Source organism: Epinephelus fuscoguttatus, linkage group LG1 (genome assembly GCF_011397635.1).
Source record: "Epinephelus fuscoguttatus linkage group LG1, E.fuscoguttatus.final_Chr_v1".
Taxonomy (NCBI): domain Eukaryota; kingdom Metazoa; phylum Chordata; class Actinopteri; order Perciformes; family Serranidae; genus Epinephelus; species Epinephelus fuscoguttatus.
In genome coordinates this window covers 25835370-25854646 of record NC_064752.1, presented here as the reverse complement: position 1 = coordinate 25854646, position 19277 = coordinate 25835370, and the positions used below count along the sequence as shown (strand labels likewise).

The following is a 19277-nucleotide window of genomic DNA, read 5'->3' as shown; positions in this document are numbered from 1 at the left end:
TTAAAGCAAGTGAGAAATTTTAAAAAATAAATTGTTTAGTTTATATACATGTCACTGCTGATTGGGTAACACCTCTGTCACAGCCACCTAAGTAGAGAAAATATATCTTAAAGCCCAGAGTTTCAAGGAAACATTTTTTAATTTGGTTTAAATTGTGCCATGAATTACACAAGTTAAGCAAGTCACAGTTAGTCATAACACTGTGGAAGTATAAGACTGTGAAAATACGTAATTAGAGAGAACACACAAGGTGTGTAAGTGATGTCATAACATTCTCTTTTGCTGAAGCTACGATGCCGGTGTGTTTTGTAACGGGATGTACTCACACAAGCAACAAGTCTTGCTTGTTTTCTTGTTGTTTTTCCAGCTTATAAAAAGACCAGGGGTCACTGGATAAAACACATCAGGTCAGATAATGTTACAGTTGCGTGTGGAACATAGCAAATTTTCTGAGCTGGCTTACTAGCTTGTGTTGGTGACATTAATTGTGCGAGACGAGGGATGAAGTTCGCTAAGCGGTTTCACACAAAACTAAATGGCTCTACGACAAACCTGTGACAAACTGTGACTTTCTTGACTTGCAAAGTGATCTTTTTATGGCACAAAATTATTTGTCTCCACTGACTACCCTACATATTTTTTTCTGAAATAGAGTGGTGCAGGAATGAGTCCTAAAACTTGGAAATGATTTAGCACTTTAGCGCCTCTGGTCCCCTTGTCTCGCAGCTAAAGGGCTTTGGTTAGATGCCTGAAATAAGGTCTGTGGTTAACACAAGCTTAATAGACTTTCATGTTTTGTTCAATGACATAAAATACATCAGTAAATACCCCACATGGTAATTTTGAAGTTGTTATGTGTCTTCAAAAAGGCAGTTGCTATCAAGTTGCTAAATGAGACTACAGGATGTCATCACGCTAAACATGGCTTTACAGCCCTGTTGCGGTGATGATAAAGTCTTGTGACCATAGTGTAGTTTCTTTTTGTCGAGGGAACCAGGGCAGTGCTAACTTCTGTGTCATGGGGGCCACAGGGAAGGGAGGGACTTTGCCTCTCTATAACGACCCCTGCTTTGACACACTGAACATTTTAACCTTGAGCTTGATTTGTTGAAGCCAACATACAAACGTGATCGTGTCATATTGCACCTGAAAACAGGGTCAATGAAATTTGATCTCTCTTATGTGTTTCTGACAGACAGTTTCTGCTCCAGCTACACCAGCCCCTATTGTGCACCAGAGTAGACAGACAGCACAGAGCTTCCCAGCTGCAGCCCCCACTCTACAGCCACAGCTTACTGCCCAGTCCAGCCAGGAGCAGGTACTGCATGCACCTAACTGCGACAGGCCCTGGCAACAGCTTTTAGTGAGACACAAAAAGCAGAGGAGACAGTTTGGAAGTCAGTCTTTGCAGCCCAATCAGAGTTTATTATTAATAGCTGTTAATGCCTATTTAACATTCAAAGTAATTACCAGGGCATTCAGTGTCAACTAAAACATGCAGACAATCTGAAAGCCCACTTTTCTAAAGGTATATGTGTGTGAGGTGGCCACAAAGTGCATCTAATGTCCCATTTTAAATTATTCTTTATGTAAGCCTACTGTATGTGTATGTGTGTGCATGTGTACATGTGTGTGTGCATGTGTGTGCGCGCATGCAGGGATAGCTTTTCATGTGCTTTATGTTTCCCTCCCATTTCCATTTAGTGCCCTCTCCAACCAGCTGCTGTCCTGCCCCAGGTACAGCCATCATTTCCTATAACTTAACTCCAGGCTACAGTACATAACACCGCACATCCCACAGAATAATTAAATCGCATTGAGTCTACCTGCCCTGCAGCTTGCTTTTATTAAAGTGGAGCCTTTAGATCTGAACAACTTGTCAGTTTGTATTACCGTCGCAAAATTTATTCTCTCCAGTGACAGTGGGCAACAAATGTTTGATTTTCTCCCTCAGCTGTTATCTGCTGACCAGCCTACAACTCACCTGAGTCCTCCTGACATATCCACCAGTTTTCCACAGTCAGTGTCCAGTGCTCCTCCTCCACTCCTGCCCCTGCAGATCAGCACACAGGTGCGTTGTGGTAGCGTTAGAAACACAAGATCAAACTAAGGTAGAGACTTTGGTAGAAACATCCTTCAAATGCTAGTATAGGTTAGAAGGTTCATACATAAAGGGCCTGTGTGAATGTTTTTTCAATCGACTGGTTGTCTTTGTTCATTTTATATCATTTTCCCTTCTTTCCCAGTTTCCCTCACCATATCCTGTTACTCAAACAGGGGGCCTCATGCCCTCTCCCTTTCCCCCAGCTCCTCTGCCATGTGCCTACAGCAGCAGTGGCCCTTCTACATCTAGCTCCCATTTCTCACCTTCACCCCATCATCCCTCCCTTCCTCTGACCCCTCATGCTGCCTTGCCCTCTGTACCCTCTCTCAGCACCCCTCAGACACCTCTATCCACACCTCAGCACGTGCCCAGTGTGGCGCTCCCTATTCCACTTCTTGCCATGTCCTCTGCAGTGTCCCAGCAGAAGGGCAGCCCTTTCACATCTCAGACTAACCTCGGTAGCTTCCATACCACCCATCCCTTACCTTTCTCCCAGGTACAACCCACCCCATACCCCGCCCCCTACCCTGAGCAAGAATTGTCTCAGCCGCCTTTCCAGGTGAATATTTAGCTCAGTTCTCACTGTAATGGTTGGGTCATGGAAAATCTATATTACTAAGGTGGCAATGTGTATTAATTGTGGGTATAATGCATGCAGGGCATGTGTTTGGGGATTTAGAGGTAAACAATAATTGTATTAACTGATGAATAATTCCCGAAATGTGCTTTTTTTCCAGGTACAGATGATTGCACCACAAGGTAATCTGGGAGATTTTCCCCTTTTGGCTCCGGCCCACCCAGTCTTGCCTACTCCTCTCTGGGGGAGCGGAGTCGATGCAGAAACTTCTGCAGCTAGCCGAGACTTAACTGTAGCTCCAACAGTCCCAGCTTCGGTCCCAGCCCCAGTATCAGACCCAGCCTCAATCTCTGCTACAGCCCAAGCTGAAACTCAAGCCTCAGCACAAACTCCAGCTTCGACCTCTGTTAGCGCCCCAACTTCAGCCCCAATACAAGTTCCAACAGCAGCGCAAGCCATATCCTCAGTCCCAGTTCAAGCACCGGTCTCTGCATCGGGTCTTGCTTTTGAATCACCAAAAGGCTCATCGACTAGCTCAGATACATCCTCTGCAACTGGTAAACCCAAACTCTCAGTCCCAGGCTTAGGCTCTGCCCCAATCCCTGTCACGTTGCCAGCCCCAGCTCCTGTCGCAGCTTCAGTCCCAGCTCCAGTTCTGCAGCCTGCTGGCATCCAGACAGCAGTCTCAGTGTCTGAGTGTGCCAGCCTGGCTACAACTCAGCAAAACCTTGAGTCGACATCTGCATCCAGCACCCTTCAACAAGAGCCCTGTGGAGAGGTAGGGATACAGCCAAAGTTTGCACATTTTTGATTGCAATATTGATCCATATGCATATGCATACTCTTACAACTTTACATTTACTGGGTGAAAACTGTCCCTGCATCAGTGATGTCTAACTATTACTCAGAAAGCATGACCACAGGCTGCCTTTCAAATTACATTCACATCAGTCTAATACCTCCATACCACCTTTAAACTAGCCTCTGCATTCAGGAGTAAAACTACAAACTGATGCCTGAGCTGATTGCCACCACTCAATTCTTGTAAATTCAGCAAACGCACCGCAGCGCGTATCAGAAGCATCCCAGAGCCAAAAAAAATACACACCATATGCTGTGCATTGCAGAGCAAGTGGAGTTTTCCTCCCAACAGTCCCTGCATGTGAAATATAGATACAGTATAATTACAAAGGAGGAATGTATTTTTAGTAACTGAAACCCAGCCACAAATCTTTGAACCACATCATTCAGAACTGGGCTTTAACAGTATTAACTTTGTCTGTCGGCTTCAGCACAACAAAGTAGCAAATAACAACAATAAACAATGAAAACAGACAGAAAAGAAACCATTTAACTACATAGCCTGCTGACTTACATAGGGTTGGAAGCACAAATATCAAGGAAAAATGACCAAATCAGCAAAATCGGGAAGTCTACAACACTGGGCAGGCAAATCACTCTGCTTCTGTAACATTGCCGGTGTGGTTTGACTGCACACAGTGACTGAAATAAAACCTGGTTCCAGGTGCAGCCAGTTAAATTGGCTCCCTTACAATCGAGATGGCGGTGACAATAACTAACCAGTGACTAATTCGTCCCGCATTGTACCTAACATTAGTGCATCATAACATATTGGGTATGGCATCTGTAGATGCATCACTTCAAAATTAGACTCTAAACCTTTTTATGGATGTTAGTTTTTGAGCCGCCACAAAGGCTAAAATGTGGTCTGCACCAGATGGTGAGGCTTGTTGATATTAGCTGAGCCAATTTCTTGAATATTTGCAGCCCCTAGCAGTCTGTTAAGAGGAGTGAGGATTTAACAGTCAATGAGGTATACAACAGTCAATATAACAGCTTTTTCAACAGTTGACCTTTTGCTAAGCCCCGCCCCTTTGTGATGGTCTGACAAGCTGTCGGAGTAAGCACGGAGCCCACACTGTAATTAGCTGCACTCCCTGAAGAGATATTATCATATTTTTGGAAAACTGAAACAGTGATTCCAGAGAGAAGCAGACAGAGGGGTCTACAGTCTGTGTTTGAAGGATATATCCAGGATGTCAAACTGACTCAGCAGCAACAACAGGTTAAAAAGACAAAGATAGTTAGAAGCTAAAGCCGAACTATAGGCTACAGATCACAGTGTAAAAGTGAACCACCACATCACTGCTGATCGCCACACAAGACAATGAATATAAAGGGAAACTTCACTGATATTGAACCAGCTGTGTGGCATCACAGTGTGTGCAGATGAATGGTGTTTGGCTTCACCCCCGTGTCGCTGCCAGCACCTGGACCTCTGCCTCTGGATGGGCAGGGATCTCTGGGGGAAGTCAAACAACATTCATCTGCACACACTGCGATGAAACACAGCTGGTTGAATATCAGCAAAGTTTCCCTGCTTCCCTTCACTGGTTCCTGTACAGCAGGGTCGGTCTTTATTCAGTGTTATAGTCATTAAAGAGCAAAAGCAGCATGTGTATACATTCAGTAGGCTATATCTTCAGTAGCTAGCTAGCTAACCCTACACTTTTCAGGATTTGGTTTTGGTTTTGGAACAGGGAAGAAACGTATATCTTTTTCCAACCTCTCCAGAAAACGAGTATCATTAATACACGACGTGCCCCAGGCACAACATTTAACTCCAAATCCACAAAACCAGCCTGAAAATGAAGGAAAGCTGAAACAATTGCATTAGAGTCAATGGAGCACAGCTGTATTGTTGTCAGACCCTGGTCTGAGCCGGCCCGATGCTACGTTATGATTGGCCAGTCTGCGTCTGGGGGCGAGACTTAGTGAAGAGTCAATTATGAAGCGCCGCAGGTCCTGGAGCATACACAATGTATGCACATATATGTGCATACATGTGCACACTAAATATGAGGGTGATTGGTCCAGTAGTTTGCGGTATTAACAGCATACACACAGATACACATACTCACAAACACAGGCTTATGCCTGGTGGGGATAATAACCCTTTATGGTCAAAAGCAAAAAGCACACACTGGCATTACTGGTAGTGCTTCATATTCTTGCAATGATCCCTCTGTATGAAATAAAACCTCTGCCAACTTCTACTGTTCATTTTTCTGTCTTCAGGATGTGCTTCAAGACAAACCTGTATCTTTACGCAGTTACACCTATGACAGGTGTGTGTCAAGTTTTTCCACTGTCTTTCAGCTCTTTACAGATTCTGTTATAATTTTGTTTGTTGAAAATATGTCACCAACCAAGAGGTGAAAAAATATTTTCAACTTTTCCTTTTTAGTCTCAACTCTGATGTGGCATCTGGTAAGGAAACAAGTGACGGCTATGACAGCTTGGCTAGTGGAGGCAAGGGGGACGGAAAACCCAGGAAACACCACCGCAAGTCTGCTCGCACACGCTCCCGACAAGAAAAGACCAGCAAACCCAAACTGAGCATGCTCAATGTGAGTCATGGTGCAATTTATGACGATTTGAAGTTACATACTCGCATAAAGTGTCAGTGTGTCTGATTGTAAAGTGTAACTTGTGCCCGCTCAGGTTTGCAACACTGGTGATAAAATGGTCGAATGCCAGCTGGAGACTCACAACCACAAAATGGTGACATTTAAATTTGATCTGGATGGAGATGCTCCGGAGGAGATTGCCACTTACATGGTCAGCTGAACCTTTTACAGTTTGCAGTTCTGTGTCATTTATTGGTTATATTTGGGACTGTTAACGTCTTTAATGCTGTGTGCCTGCAGGTAGAGAATGGGTTTATCCTTCTGCTAGAGAAGGAGATCTTCATCGATCAGCTGAAGGACATAGTGGACAAAGCTGAAGACATGCTGAACGAAGACATGGAGGGTGAACGGGCCACTGCCTTGAGTTGCAGTCCTGAACAAGGCCAGATTTCCGAAGGACTGGTTGGAGAGGTAAGAGAGGGGTAGATTTGAATATAGTCTGTTCATATACATTACAGATGGTTATATATAGATTGAGCTTTAGGGCAATTCTTTTAAAGCCTTACATTGAACTGCACCTCCTTATTTATCTGAGCTACTTCGACCATTTTCACTGACACGGCCTCTTTGCTCTCTTAATTCTGGTCTTCTTGTCATTGCTTCAACCAACAAAAAATCAGTTGACCTCAGAGAGTTTACTTTAGGGTTCAGAATTTAGACAGGTTCATCACCCTTTTAGACCTGTGGATGTTTGTTCTTTGGCTGTTTTAATTCTTATTATTTATTTATTCTATTTTAACATTCACTTTAACATTGATGTTTTTAATATGGTTGTTTTATTTAATTTTTTATTATTTATTATATTCAATCATACCCTTTAGAATTTATGTTTTTAATATGGGGGTTTTATTTGATTTTTTTATTATTAATTATATTCAAAGATCCCCTTTAATGATTGATGTTGATGTTTTTAAAATGGTTGTTTTATTTTAATTTTTTATTATTCATTATATTTAAACATCTCCCTTAACATTGACATTTTAATGTGGTTGTTCTATTTAAATTTTTATTATTCATTATATGCAAACATCCATTTTAAAATTGATGTTTTTACAATGGTTGTTTTATTTTAATTTGTACTATTTCGTTATTTAAACATCCTTTTTAACACTGATGTTTCCGATATGGTTGTTTTAATTTTTATTTTTCTATTTGTCTGCTGTGTGTTTTATTCTACTGTAAATTATTTAGGACCATCATGAGATTCTCCACTGTGAAGGACTAGTGTGCAGGATTTAGTGTCATAGAAGAAGTAGGATAGATGAGAGAGAACAGATAGAATAGAGGCCTCTAAATCCTCCACACTCGACCTTGAAATGAAATTGATTGATTGATAGATTTAGACACTGACAGAGACTTTGCTCACATTTTATTATCGCTCTGCAGAGTCAGCAGCCTGGAGCATCTCAGCCTGTCTATCAGCAGAATGGTAAAACAATTATCTTTTAGAAAAAAACATATCCATCAACATCATGTATGCCTCCTTTTTGCATATGTCGTATTCACTTGTTGGAAAATGGGTAGTAATTGTCTGAACTCTCGGGTTGCAGTTCTTCACACAGGAAAGAGATGGTTCATAATCTGCCCTGTAGAGGAGACGCCCACATCCAGTCAGGAGACGCCATCTGATGGCACAGCAACACAGTCTCCTGGGAGCTCAGCCACTACTCAGCCTGCTGACACTGGGACTGCAAGGCCGTCTACATCCAGAGGTGACTTTGTTTCTACAGAGCAGTTTCAGCACAAAATTTGACAGTTGCGTGGTAAAAGAGCGCTACCTTGTGGCAGCTGAGTAAAAGACATCCTACAGCTCATGTGTAATGATCAAAAATAAAAATAAAAGTTGGTATATTTTGATATTTTAAAAAGAATTCTCTCATCTTCATTTTTGTTCCTCCTGCAGAAGAGGGGTCATCCTCCACAATGTCTGGTGGAAGTGGAGGCTTCACCTATGATGTGTATGGATTCTGTAGCCCCCCAATAATGTCCAACACAGACCCTCTACTCTTAGCTACTCTGTCTCCACCTGTGTCTGCTCCCCCAACCCTTCAGTCAGTGACATCAGTGGAGCCTGCGGGGGGCTCGGTGCAGCCCAGTGTTCATCAGGCCCAGCCAGCCAGAGCTCAAACTTTGCCCCCATCATCCCCGCATACATCTTTCCCAGTGGATGAGTCACGGGGATCCCCGTTGGGCTCCATCTCCCCGATTGATTCAGCTCAACAGATGCCAGACGTGACATGCCCGGTGTCTGTGGCTGACGAGGTGCCCTGCTGCCCTCTGGTCATGCCCTTGTCTCTGGATGTGAGCGGCTTACAGAGTGGGTCTCCTCTTACTCCTCTTCCTCTCCAGGAACCAGGCTCAGCCAAAGAACCTTTGTCTGTCTCCTACACCTCGTCAGCACGTAGCGAGCACCCACAGCAGCCTGTGGTGCTGCACCAGCCTTTTTCCAGTGTGGGCGGGACCAAAGTGTCCTCACTACCCCAGAGCCCAGCGCCGTCCCAGCATGGCGCAGGGCCCGGTGAGTCAGACACTGAGGGACGGCTGGGCCGCGGGGGCTTTGTGGACAGCACCATAAAAACACTGGATGAGAAACTGAGGAACTTGCTCTACCAGGAATATGCTCCCATGTATCCATCAGGCAGTGCTGCAGAGACACCAGGCTCCGGCACAGAGTACATCCAGTCTCCTCCTGGTCCAGACAGCGCCACAGGAGGGTCAGGAAACAGCACTCCAGGGCCCATGGGGGAGGGACGCTACAGGGCAGGGGAACAGCTGGTACGTACAATAATCATAACTTCTTAAACTATATAAATCACTTAAATAAATTACAGGTGCAGTACAGTCACATACAGTTTAAATTAGAGTTGTTGGCTTAAAAATTGAGCTCTTGACCTTTAAAACATCAGTTGGCAAAATAATTTCACTTCATCATTCAGCTTCTAAAAGATTGTGTGATATGATCGAGAGCTACAGAACAGCAACTAAATGGACTTTTTTAGTTTGATTGATTTGTTCATATTTGTGTATGGAATAAAATTTTGTGGATTATGTATATTTTAATTAATTTAGATGAAAAAATGGGCATGCTTTATTTTTGTTTTTACGGACATTACAAGTGCAAACAAACCTTTTACTGCATTAGAAAATATTAATAATTCAGATTTTAGTTTAAGTACTAAAGGCCTGTCAATCAAATTAGAAGCTGCAGAATGAACATATCTTGGCATACGTTGGTAACTGTAATGCACTGTATTGAACTTGAGTAATTCCTCAAATATAACAACTGATATGCTCCTCAATATTCCTCTAAAATGTGTGAGTATAAAGTTTTCACACATTTTTTTCCACACACAGCCAGTAAATGCTCTGGTTTTAAATATGTTGTTTGATAAATGCCAGAAGCAGTCCATATTTAATTAACTATACTGTCAGCCAAATTTCTGGGACCTCTCTGCTCTTCCACGAGCATACATGGAAAGAAGAAGGTTGGAGTGGGCACACCTCTCTGCCCTCCCCGCACCTGTGTGGAAAACAGATTTTGCATTAACGTGCTTCACAAAGATAGACATATGTTTACACATACAGATGCATTAATGAGTAAACAAGATTAGAATAAAACATGTTTAAACCCAGGGAATCAGATAAAAGTAAAAAAAAAAAAACAGCAACAATTTTAACACAATTAAAGCCAGAGAATTAAATGGCTCTTTAGCTGCATCTTAAAAGCATCATCTAAATATCATCTCTATATTAACAGTTTGTATAATGATAAAGTGATAAATGGTTTTGTATTGTAGTTTTCTAATAGCTCTGTTTTGTTCATGTCTCATCATGTCACTTCTGTCAGCCTCAAATTCCAGAGAGAATGGACAGTTTGAGCACACTGAGTGACTCAGCTGTGTGTGGTACGTGCAGCAGACACTAATCAGTCTATCAAAATTGGCATCATTCACTTCTATCTAAATTCATGGTTTATGTTTGTAGACTACTGCAGTGTCACTGTGTTCATTGTTGTGTACATGTTTGCAGCATCCCTGTCAAGAAGGCACGTTCCTAACTCTGCTTCCTGCTCTGGAACAAGAGGCAGATTTAAGGTACGAGAGGGAGATTGCCTCACATTTAAGGGGAAAGTAGAATTGTCTTTCATATTATTCAACTGCATTTGCTGTTACAGAGGCATTGCATGATGTTGTGATGATTTTTGCTTTTGGCAGATAATCTCTGTCCCTCCTGAAGTGGCCAACAGACGAGATGTGAAGCAGAGGAGCTGGAGCAGCGCTGCCTCACCTGCGCACCCTACAGGATACAGTGAGGACCACGTCCAGGCTGAGACCATGACTGCCTCCACCACAATTGGTCGTTTCTCTGTGGTTAGCACCGAAGATGACATTACACAGAGGACACGTTGCAGTCGCTACTCCGCCCCGCCTGATTTCTACCTGGACACACCTCCGTCCATGGCCAAGCGAGGCTCTCTGCCTCGTGCCAATACATCAAACTCTGTCTCTGTGGATGTCACTGTCCACGCTCGTTTCCTCTCCTCAGACTCGGGTGCTGAGAGCAGTCCTGCGAAGCTGACTCCTGCCACCCCGTCTCAACATACTCGCTCTGAGCGCAGAGGAAGTGACCTCATGAAGAGGGCAGTGGCCTTCCTCCGTCGTTCAGGGCGCAGCAGCAGCGTGCAGAGCTCTGACTCACCAAGCAGGCATGGAGGCGTGCATGGCTCGGCCTATGCCAGCAGTGATAATGACTCAGAGATGGAGGACTCGGACATGAAGAAGGAGCTACAGAGACTGAGGGAGAAGTAAGTATAGCAAGTGGTTTGCTCTTGGCCTTATAAAGTGTCTTCACATTAATTTAGTCATTTAGCTGGTAAGTGACTAGTAATTTCTTTACCTCCATCCCCTCAGACATTTGAGGGAGATCTCTGAGCTGCAGGCCCATCAGCGGGGGGAGGTGGAGCTGCTGTATCGCCGGCTTGGCAAAGCCCCTCCTTCTGGCCTGGGTCTCTCACATGTTGCACCACATGCCGGCCGTAGGAAGAGGTCCGGCAAGCACAGACTGAAGCCTGGCAAACTCCTCAGCCCTCTGGTTCAACAGTTTAGAAATGTCACAACTAAAACTTGTGATTCCAGCAAATCCAGTGAGTGTCTTTTCAGAATTTCCAGTATCATAGTTTAAATATTGATCTGATCCGATGCTGTTGTGTGTCCAGGTACTGCTGCAGGTACAGGTGAGCCCACAGTGAGTTTAAACGGCTCTCCAGCCAAAAGGCCTTTCCCCACTCACGGCAGGGCACGCTCATGCACCAGCCACCTTCCCAGCTCAACCACAGAGCCCGTGCAGACTCAGCAGCCCTGCTCCCTCAAGGGCTCTTTGTCTTCTGATAATATTTATGCTGGATTACATGGAGACGGCACCAGCACACACGCTCCACCTGGACAAGGTGACCACCAGCAACACAACAGAAAATCATCACACAACGGTCTTTCCACTAATACTCAACTGTAAACATGTAGATTCACCAGAGACTTAATAACAAACACATGTCTGTGGTGTTTTGGTTAACAAGGCATTTCACTGTGCGCTCTTCTTACCCTGGTGTCTTCTTCCTTCTTTGATTATGCTCCTCTACAGGCTGGTCTAATTACCCTCAAACGTCTGAGAGAGTGACCTATAAATCGAGTAGCAAGCCTCGAGCTAGATTTCTCAGTGGGCCTGTGTCTTTGTCTATCTGTTTGTATCTCTTCTCTTCCCGCATAGCTTCATTTTTTTCGTTTTCCATTATTATTATTATCTGTTTCTCTATTTCCAGCTCACTGATATCTTTCTTTTCTGTCTTTGCCAAATATTCTCCAACACCGCTGGGTTTTCTTTCGCTTCGCCTTGTCCTTATCACTTGCCTTTATCTTGTAGTTTTGCCTGCACAGAAATATGTTGCTTATTCAAACCCCTTAAGAGTAAAATTTAATTAAAAGTAAAGTGAAGATTTTGATTGATTAAACTTTTTTTTAATACAATAATAATGTATACTCATTCTTGAGGTTTGGATAATCAAGGTTCATTTTAACAGTAATTGCCATTATGTCACATTTCAAGTGTCTCCGACAGTACTGATGCTTGTGTTATTTATTCACCATATAACGTACACATTTTTGTAACTTGCATTACTAGGCAATGGACTTCTGCATGCCACATGCACCCCAATCTGCTCTAACATTTCTAATTTCTCATTTCTTTCTAACCTTCTTATCTCTGTCTCTCTAACACTCCTACACTGCACTTCGATATGGCTATCACCTGGACCACTTGCATGATTTTGCTAATAAATGGACCGTCTTGTTTCAGGGGATTGATTGCTTTGTTTGTTAGTTTGGTCCTTTGTTTTGTGGCAGTATTAAGCAGCTTTGTTTTGCATTGCATCCTGTTACTGAACATTATAACCAACCGATGGGAGTGAACATCTGTATAAAGTCTTTTTTGTCTTACAGGGACAACACTGAAGCGCCTGTGTCTTGGCAAAGAGCGTGGCAGCAGTACGTAGAATTATCTCACCTATAACTCATTCAGAGACTTGTTAGTTTGTATCAGTCTAAGCTAGGGGTGTCAAACATATGGCCTGTGGGCCAGAACTGGCCACCAAAAGGGCTTAATCTGGCCCATTGGATGACTTTGCACACCTAATATTGATGCAGTCTAAGAGGTTACAGGTTTCAGGAACAGTGAGTAGCCTACTTCATGTGAACTACTGCTTTCCAACCCTGACTGGAATTCAGTTCTCTGAAGGTGCTTTCACACCTGCCCTTGTTGGTTCGGCTCAATTGAACCTATCATTTGCCCCTTAAGTGCAGTTCGTTTGGGCAGGTGTAAACACTGCAATCACACTCGGGTGCCCACCAAAACAACCACACTGAGACCTTCTTGAAGAGGTGGTCTCGGTCCTGTTACAGACAAACTCTGTTGCGGTTTGTTTGTGGTGAGAACGTGTTCCGACCGCGATCCGAACCAACTGCAGTCACAAACCAACGCAGTTATGCAACTTTGTAACAAAATGAGTCCCTGATTCAGACCAAAGTGAGTGAACTCAATGGATACTTATTGTGGTCATATTTAAAGAAACTGCTGAAACATTGTGCAAAATAATGTTAATCAGCAGCTTCAGTTAAAAACAAATCTGTATTAGACCTTTATCTTAAAATAATTGATGGTAAGAAGTAGACTGACTAAAAAAACTAGACATATTGTTGATATATCACTTATTTTTCTTAAGAAATCTCAGACTGTTCATCATCTGTAATTGGATGAACATTTTTAGAGAGTGTTTGTTTGTCTTTATACTAAAAGAAAGGGGAAAAAAATTGAGGTGTTGTTATTATGCAGTGGTTTTACTGGTCAGGCCCATTTGAGAACAAAACAGGCTGTATGTGGCCCATACACTGGAATGTGTTTGACACCCCTGATCTAATCAGCTTGATAATATGATCTCATGGTATGTGTGTCTCCTCAGGGTCTGGAGCTGGGCCAGGGGCTTTCAATCAACCACAGCAGCAGCCTCCCGGTGCCACACCTCCTTCTCATCAGCCTGTGATGGGACTGGCCCAAGCTCAGGCCAATAACAGCAACAACAAGACAGGCACATACACTGGCTCATCCATGAGTGCCAATGAAAACAACCTGCCTGAGGACTTGCAGCGGCTCATGGAGGACTGGGCCCAGGAGGTTCTTATCGTCAGCCACAGGCCGCGCACCAACTCTCTGAGCATCAGCGGGCAGCAGCTTTGGAATCAGGTTGTGCCTCAAACACGTGGACGGCTGGATAGTGCTTCAGATGTGAGTGTCATGGTAGTTGTGTTTCAGTTTGTGTTCAACCAGCCCTGCAGTCATAAAAAATAATGTGAATTAAATCTTATTCTTAGAATTTAATTCATAAATGAGGTACAGTGGAAGTCGTGTATTTACCCACAGTGTTAAGATAATTAGGCCTGAAATGGAGAACAATATGCATTCACAAAGCTTTTTGATTTTCCTACAATTAGGCAAGATTACACTAAAAAAAGACTACACACGTGACTTAAATGCTTAAAGATGCATATACCCTGTCAGGTGACAGCAGTCAGCAGAAATACAGTGCAGTTAAATATTACTCTGCTAGTGGTTGCATTCCCATCTACTGATTGTACTTTACTTCATACGTACAGAACAAACTGTGAGATTACTAACAGACATGGCACAAACATTGCACCCTCCCTGATTACAGATATTCACACATGACAGTTAGTTTGTAGGTAGGCAGGTAAGCTGGTAGGTTGGTTGGTAGGCTGGTAGGTGATTAGGTAGTTAGGGAGGTAGGTAGATTGGTTGGTTGGTTGGTTGGTTGATAGGTGGCTCAGTGGGTTGGTAGATAGGTAGAGTAGTTAGGTAGGTCAGTATTTAGTTAGTTCATTCATTCTTTCGTTTGTTCGTTAGTCAGGTAGGTAGATAGTACGGTGGGTAGGTTGTTAGGTAGATAGACAGGCAGGTAAGTACATAGTCAGGTAAGCTGGTAGGTTGGTTGGAAGGAAGGTAGGCTGGTAGGTAAGTAGGTAGTTAGGGAGGCTCAGTGGGCTGGTAGATAGGTAGAGTAGTTAGCTAGGTCAGTATTTAGTTAGTTAGTTAGTTAGTTAGTTAGTTAGTTAGTTAGTTAGTTGGTTAGGCCATAAGTAGGTGGGTAGGTTGGTCAGTAGGCTGGTAATTAGTTGGTTCGTCAGTTAGTTAGTTGGTTGGGTAGGTAGGTAGGTAGGTAGGTAGGTAGGTTGCTTGCTTGCTTGGTTGGTTTATTAACTTAAATATCAAAATGCAAACAGCGTCACTCATTATTGAGAAGCAGTTTTCTCACATGATTGTGTCGTATAAATGCAGTTAATCATTATTGTGAAGTTCAACATCTGCTCATTATCTAACCCTGTTAGGTATCATGGACAGTTCCAGGTCCAGAGGCCTGCAATCGTCCCCTGTCATGGCCTGATAGCCCCGGGTCAACAGTGATGACCAGCCCCTCCATGGGGCCCCGGCCCAGTTATCAGCTCCACTCTTCTGCTCCATTCAGGGCCTTGCCCTCTCCTCTCTCTGTCAGCCAGTGGCCTGGGTTGCTCTCCCCCCTTCCTTCAGGAGTCTTTGCCTTTCCTGCTGTGCCCTCAGCCCAGGACGCCCCCAGCCCCATTCTAGCCCCATCATATCAGCCGTCCGACCCCAAAGCCAGGACTCTCTAACCTGAGTAGCATTGTGTCTTCCAACTCCGTTACCAAAAAGAGATCATATTATAGTTCTAGTCAATCTTATGTGCATATTCTGTATATATTTAACTAGCATGTATTTAATCATATGTACATACTCGTCTCCAGTCCTCAGTTTTATGTTGTTTGTTTAATTTGCATCAACATACCTCATGTCCATATTACGGTACATAATCCTTGAGTGCAGTGTAATGGTAGTAGTACATTAAAAGATGTATAATTAGCCCAATCAAGCTTAAAGGAGCAGATTTTCGTCATTGCTTATAAAAGCACCTTACCACTCATTGAATGTACATAATGTACTCTTCATTCATGGTACGTTTATATAAATAGTTCATGTTTGTGTTGCTCATATCACCCCTATATATAAGCTGCCGTGTGTATATATGAATTCTTGTTAGTCTGTACATAGCTCCCGTGTTTGTACAGTTAACACTAGATAATCCATTGGTCGGTGCTGCAGATATGTGTCTTATTGCAACACCTTATTAGCCACCGTCATGCCGTCACTGTGAAGACTTGACATCCTGGTCACTAGGACCGGTTGCTTTACTCTGCTCTCTCAGTCCAAGGATAGGTTTCATTCTTCATCGATGAAATGCTTCCAGCACAAGCGCTTGAAATATCCTTAAGAGATTTGAATGAACTTGAATTTTATCTTCAGGTGGGAAAAACACCTGCGAGAGTGCCTTGAATTGCAGTTTCAGTTTTATGAAGAAAAGCATTTAGATTCAAAGCAGACACTAGATATTCTATATATGCTTTCACCTTCAAAGGTAAATGATGTGATTTGAATAATAAATGTGGATTGACACATGCTTAATTTAGCAACAAAAACATAATTAAACACTATAATCTGGTCATGTTGCAGTTCATAAAATATCACAGATTGTAAAACAGAATCTTGTACACTGAAGTCGTTTTCTTGTGGGATTGCTCTACCACCTGCACCACCGCCTGCATGAATACACTGATATTCTGAATGTGCACAGGTTGATGTGGTGAGCTTCAGGAGGATGTTGTTAAGAGAAATTGGCACTGAAGCCCTACGACAAGGAGGGCTGAAGGACTCAACACGAGTCAAAATCATAATCATACCATACCTCTACTAATGCAGTCTGTAGCTTTACATATTGTTGCCTTTGTGGTTTTTAAGAGATTACTTTGTGGGTGGTTAATTGTTTGATAAATGTTGATGATACGATGATGTTAGAGGCACACAAAGAATGTAAATTATTGAGAAGCCACAACTGTTTGACATGTTATTTGTACAATGCATAAGTTTTCTAAATTATGTTTATTCAGCGCTGGCCTCACGGGATCATCTGGCTCATACAGCTAATTGTGTGTATTATGGCTGACTTAATTCAAAGATTTCCGTAAAGTACTACGCTATCATGCCATCAGTTTTCTCAATAGTGCGGCCTCCAAAACAACACTTTCACTTTTAATACTTCACTTGTATAACTTTTATTAGCAAATATCCTTCTGAGGAGACGTTTGTTAAATGCATCAATGTTCTGATGTATTGTGGTAAAGAAGAGCAGGGGCAAAAATATATGTAGTCAAGAAGTACGTTGGGTGTGATGATTCAGACAGAGTATGAGTCAAGTTCCAGAAATGCTGAAACCTACATTTCCCATGATGCAACTTAATAGAATTTCTTACATCATCAGGGTTATTTATCAAACTTTGGAAAGCTGTTCCAGAGCTACAGAAGATGTTACACACCCTTGTGTTGAGTAAACAGAACCTAATGTAGAAAACTGGGGAGTGCTGCTTTAAAAAAACTGACATGTTTGCACAGTGTGATGATAATCTAACTAAAAAAGAAGGAGCCTCTGTCTGTCTGTATGTCTGTCCTTTGATTTTCTCGATAACTGCTCATCAGATCGACTTCCCACTTGGCAGGTCTATTGCAGAGAACCCAAGTTTGAGCTCTTGAGATCTATGGGACATACTAATTAGTAGTGCATACGCACTTGGTGCTTCTTAAAGTCAAGGAAGCTTCCCTGGTAGAGCAGGTCCTTTCAAGTTGGGTCCTACAGAGGCAAGGCAAGCATCGTGACTAGCATTCAGTGAACACACATCGGAACAGGCTAGCTAGTGCCCAGGTGTGCGTCATTGAAGAGACCCTCCCTTCAATTCTGGCATATTGTGCGCAAAGTATTCAAGGATACACACACGCATTCTTGAAAATTCTCTGAAGGAAGGACTTGGTCTTCGGTAGAATTTGAAGGATCCTTGACATTGGAACAGTCCCTCAGCGGGATTCGATGACGTAGCCTTGTTAACATTCAGCAATTTAAGGATCCTTCCTTGACTTTAAGGAGCACCAGCTGTGTAGTGTATTGAGAAGCCCTCAGGAACAGCGCCAGGCTTTGAGACAATTTCACATAGTGGCCACATGTGGAATTACAACTTCTGGGTTTGTCAGGTGATGCCCTAGGGCCCGAAAGACTTCTTCCCATAGACTTATATTGTGAAAGAGACGTCTGTAAATCAGTGGTTACATTTGTTTTGAGCATCACAACCCCTGCAAATGACTCATGTCACTATCACAATTTGATCCATTTGGTCTGATAACATTGGGAAAGTCTAGAGGAGGTGCATGATTGAATAATTTTATCCCCATTCAAGTTAGAGAAGGGCGGGAAGTTAACCTCTTGGTTGAGTTTGGTCACTGTAAGTCCCTAGTGTGCTTGCTCTATGGGTCCTACAATGCGCAAGACTCGGGTAATGTCATACCAAGAATATTGACCTTCTTTGGCCTCATGTGCCTCTGAGCAACTTTCATAGGAATGAATGATGCCCTGTCTCCAATAATGTATCTCATTCTCTTTATACATTCATGGTATTGAGAGGGGACCTGTATTAGTTCTTACACCGCTGAATGGCATGCTGATAGCTAAGGTATGACCTGCCATGCTCTCCCTCTGACTGGCTAGTACTTGTTACCTTCATTTGTTGGGTTGATTAGGTCAAGGCAAGAGGAGTGGGATTGCTTAGGATTATTGTAAGAACGTAAGGATAAGCCAATCATAAGCAGAGTAGGGCAGACTGTGCTTTCGCTATTGTCAGAAATGCAAATTTGGCCTGGGTAAAACTCGCTCTCTGTTGCTCACTACAGTACATTTAAGAACAGATAAAGAAAGTGAGACTGGCGGTGTTACATTATAGCAAACTCAAACATTTTAAGAATCAGTGTCATAACTTTCTTACGTCATAACTTTGTAATGCTTTTGTTCCTGAAAATAGCCTGGTCACAAATAGCTAGCTGTTAGCAAATGACAAGTATGATCTAGCATTATTAAAGAGACGCAGCGTTATCATGGCAGGTGTACTGTTTAGCACCAAAGAAGACACAGTGTCACGTGTGAAGTTGCTTGGATGAGCGGTTCTAGAGAAAGTTGCAAGCGGCAATACCGAAGGCCAAGCAATCGGCCCGTTCTGAACAGCCAACCTTTTGAATGGGCACTGCATTAGTTTGTCTTAAAGGCAGAATTTCTCCCATGATGAGAAATAGATTATTTTTGTTTTTCTTGAGAACATCTCTGATGCAGCTATTTTCTTTGCGCTTCACTCCCTGTATTTGATCTGTTTATTGCTTGCAATGAAAGCTAGGTGTATGGTTCCTTTTGCCTGCTGTATCACCTGTTTTCCCCGCCATTTCCTGACCTCGCCAGATCGGTTCTCTCTCACAGAAGCTGTACATACTTGAAGACAGAAATAATAAATTCATTTTTGCTTGACACCATACAATGTTAGTCACGTACTTGTTTCATTACATACTAAACATACTATAAAGCCAAAACGTCTCTGTGTGTCTCTTT

General features: G+C 42.9%; 1 protein-coding gene across 8 annotated transcripts in view; it reads left to right on the top strand.

Moving 5' to 3' along the window:
• wnk2 (WNK lysine deficient protein kinase 2) overlaps positions 1–19249 on the top strand; it is a 38563-nt gene extending 19314 nt beyond the window's left edge. Inside the window, exons 9-29 of one of the 8 annotated variants that reach the window (XM_049585177.1) lie at positions 1196–1318; positions 1705–1737; positions 1955–2071; positions 2247–2663; positions 2842–3459; positions 5781–5830; positions 5950–6112; positions 6207–6323; positions 6413–6583; positions 7559–7601; positions 7723–7884; positions 8076–8947; positions 10020–10077; positions 10202–10266; positions 10387–10976; positions 11083–11315; positions 11388–11618; positions 11810–11884; positions 12664–12708; positions 13680–14002; positions 15121–19249. In XM_049585177.1, coding sequence (XP_049441134.1) covers positions 1196–1318; positions 1705–1737; positions 1955–2071; positions 2247–2663; positions 2842–3459; positions 5781–5830; positions 5950–6112; positions 6207–6323; positions 6413–6583; positions 7559–7601; positions 7723–7884; positions 8076–8947; positions 10020–10077; positions 10202–10266; positions 10387–10976; positions 11083–11315; positions 11388–11618; positions 11810–11884; positions 12664–12708; positions 13680–14002; positions 15121–15420 — 4806 coding nt within the window. In that variant the 3' untranslated portion in view covers positions 15421–19249. Of the gene's footprint in view, positions 1–1195; positions 1319–1704; positions 1738–1954; positions 2072–2246; positions 2664–2841; positions 3460–5780; positions 5831–5949; positions 6113–6206; positions 6324–6412; positions 6584–7558; positions 7602–7722; positions 7885–8075; positions 8948–10019; positions 10078–10201; positions 10267–10386; positions 10977–11082; positions 11316–11387; positions 11619–11809; positions 11909–12663; positions 12709–13679; positions 14003–15120 lie in introns of all 8 variants that reach the window. The other 7 variants (XM_049585168.1, XM_049585198.1, XM_049585189.1 and 4 more) reach the window with 7 other exon arrangements.
• Positions 19250–19277: the final 28 nt, after the last annotated feature.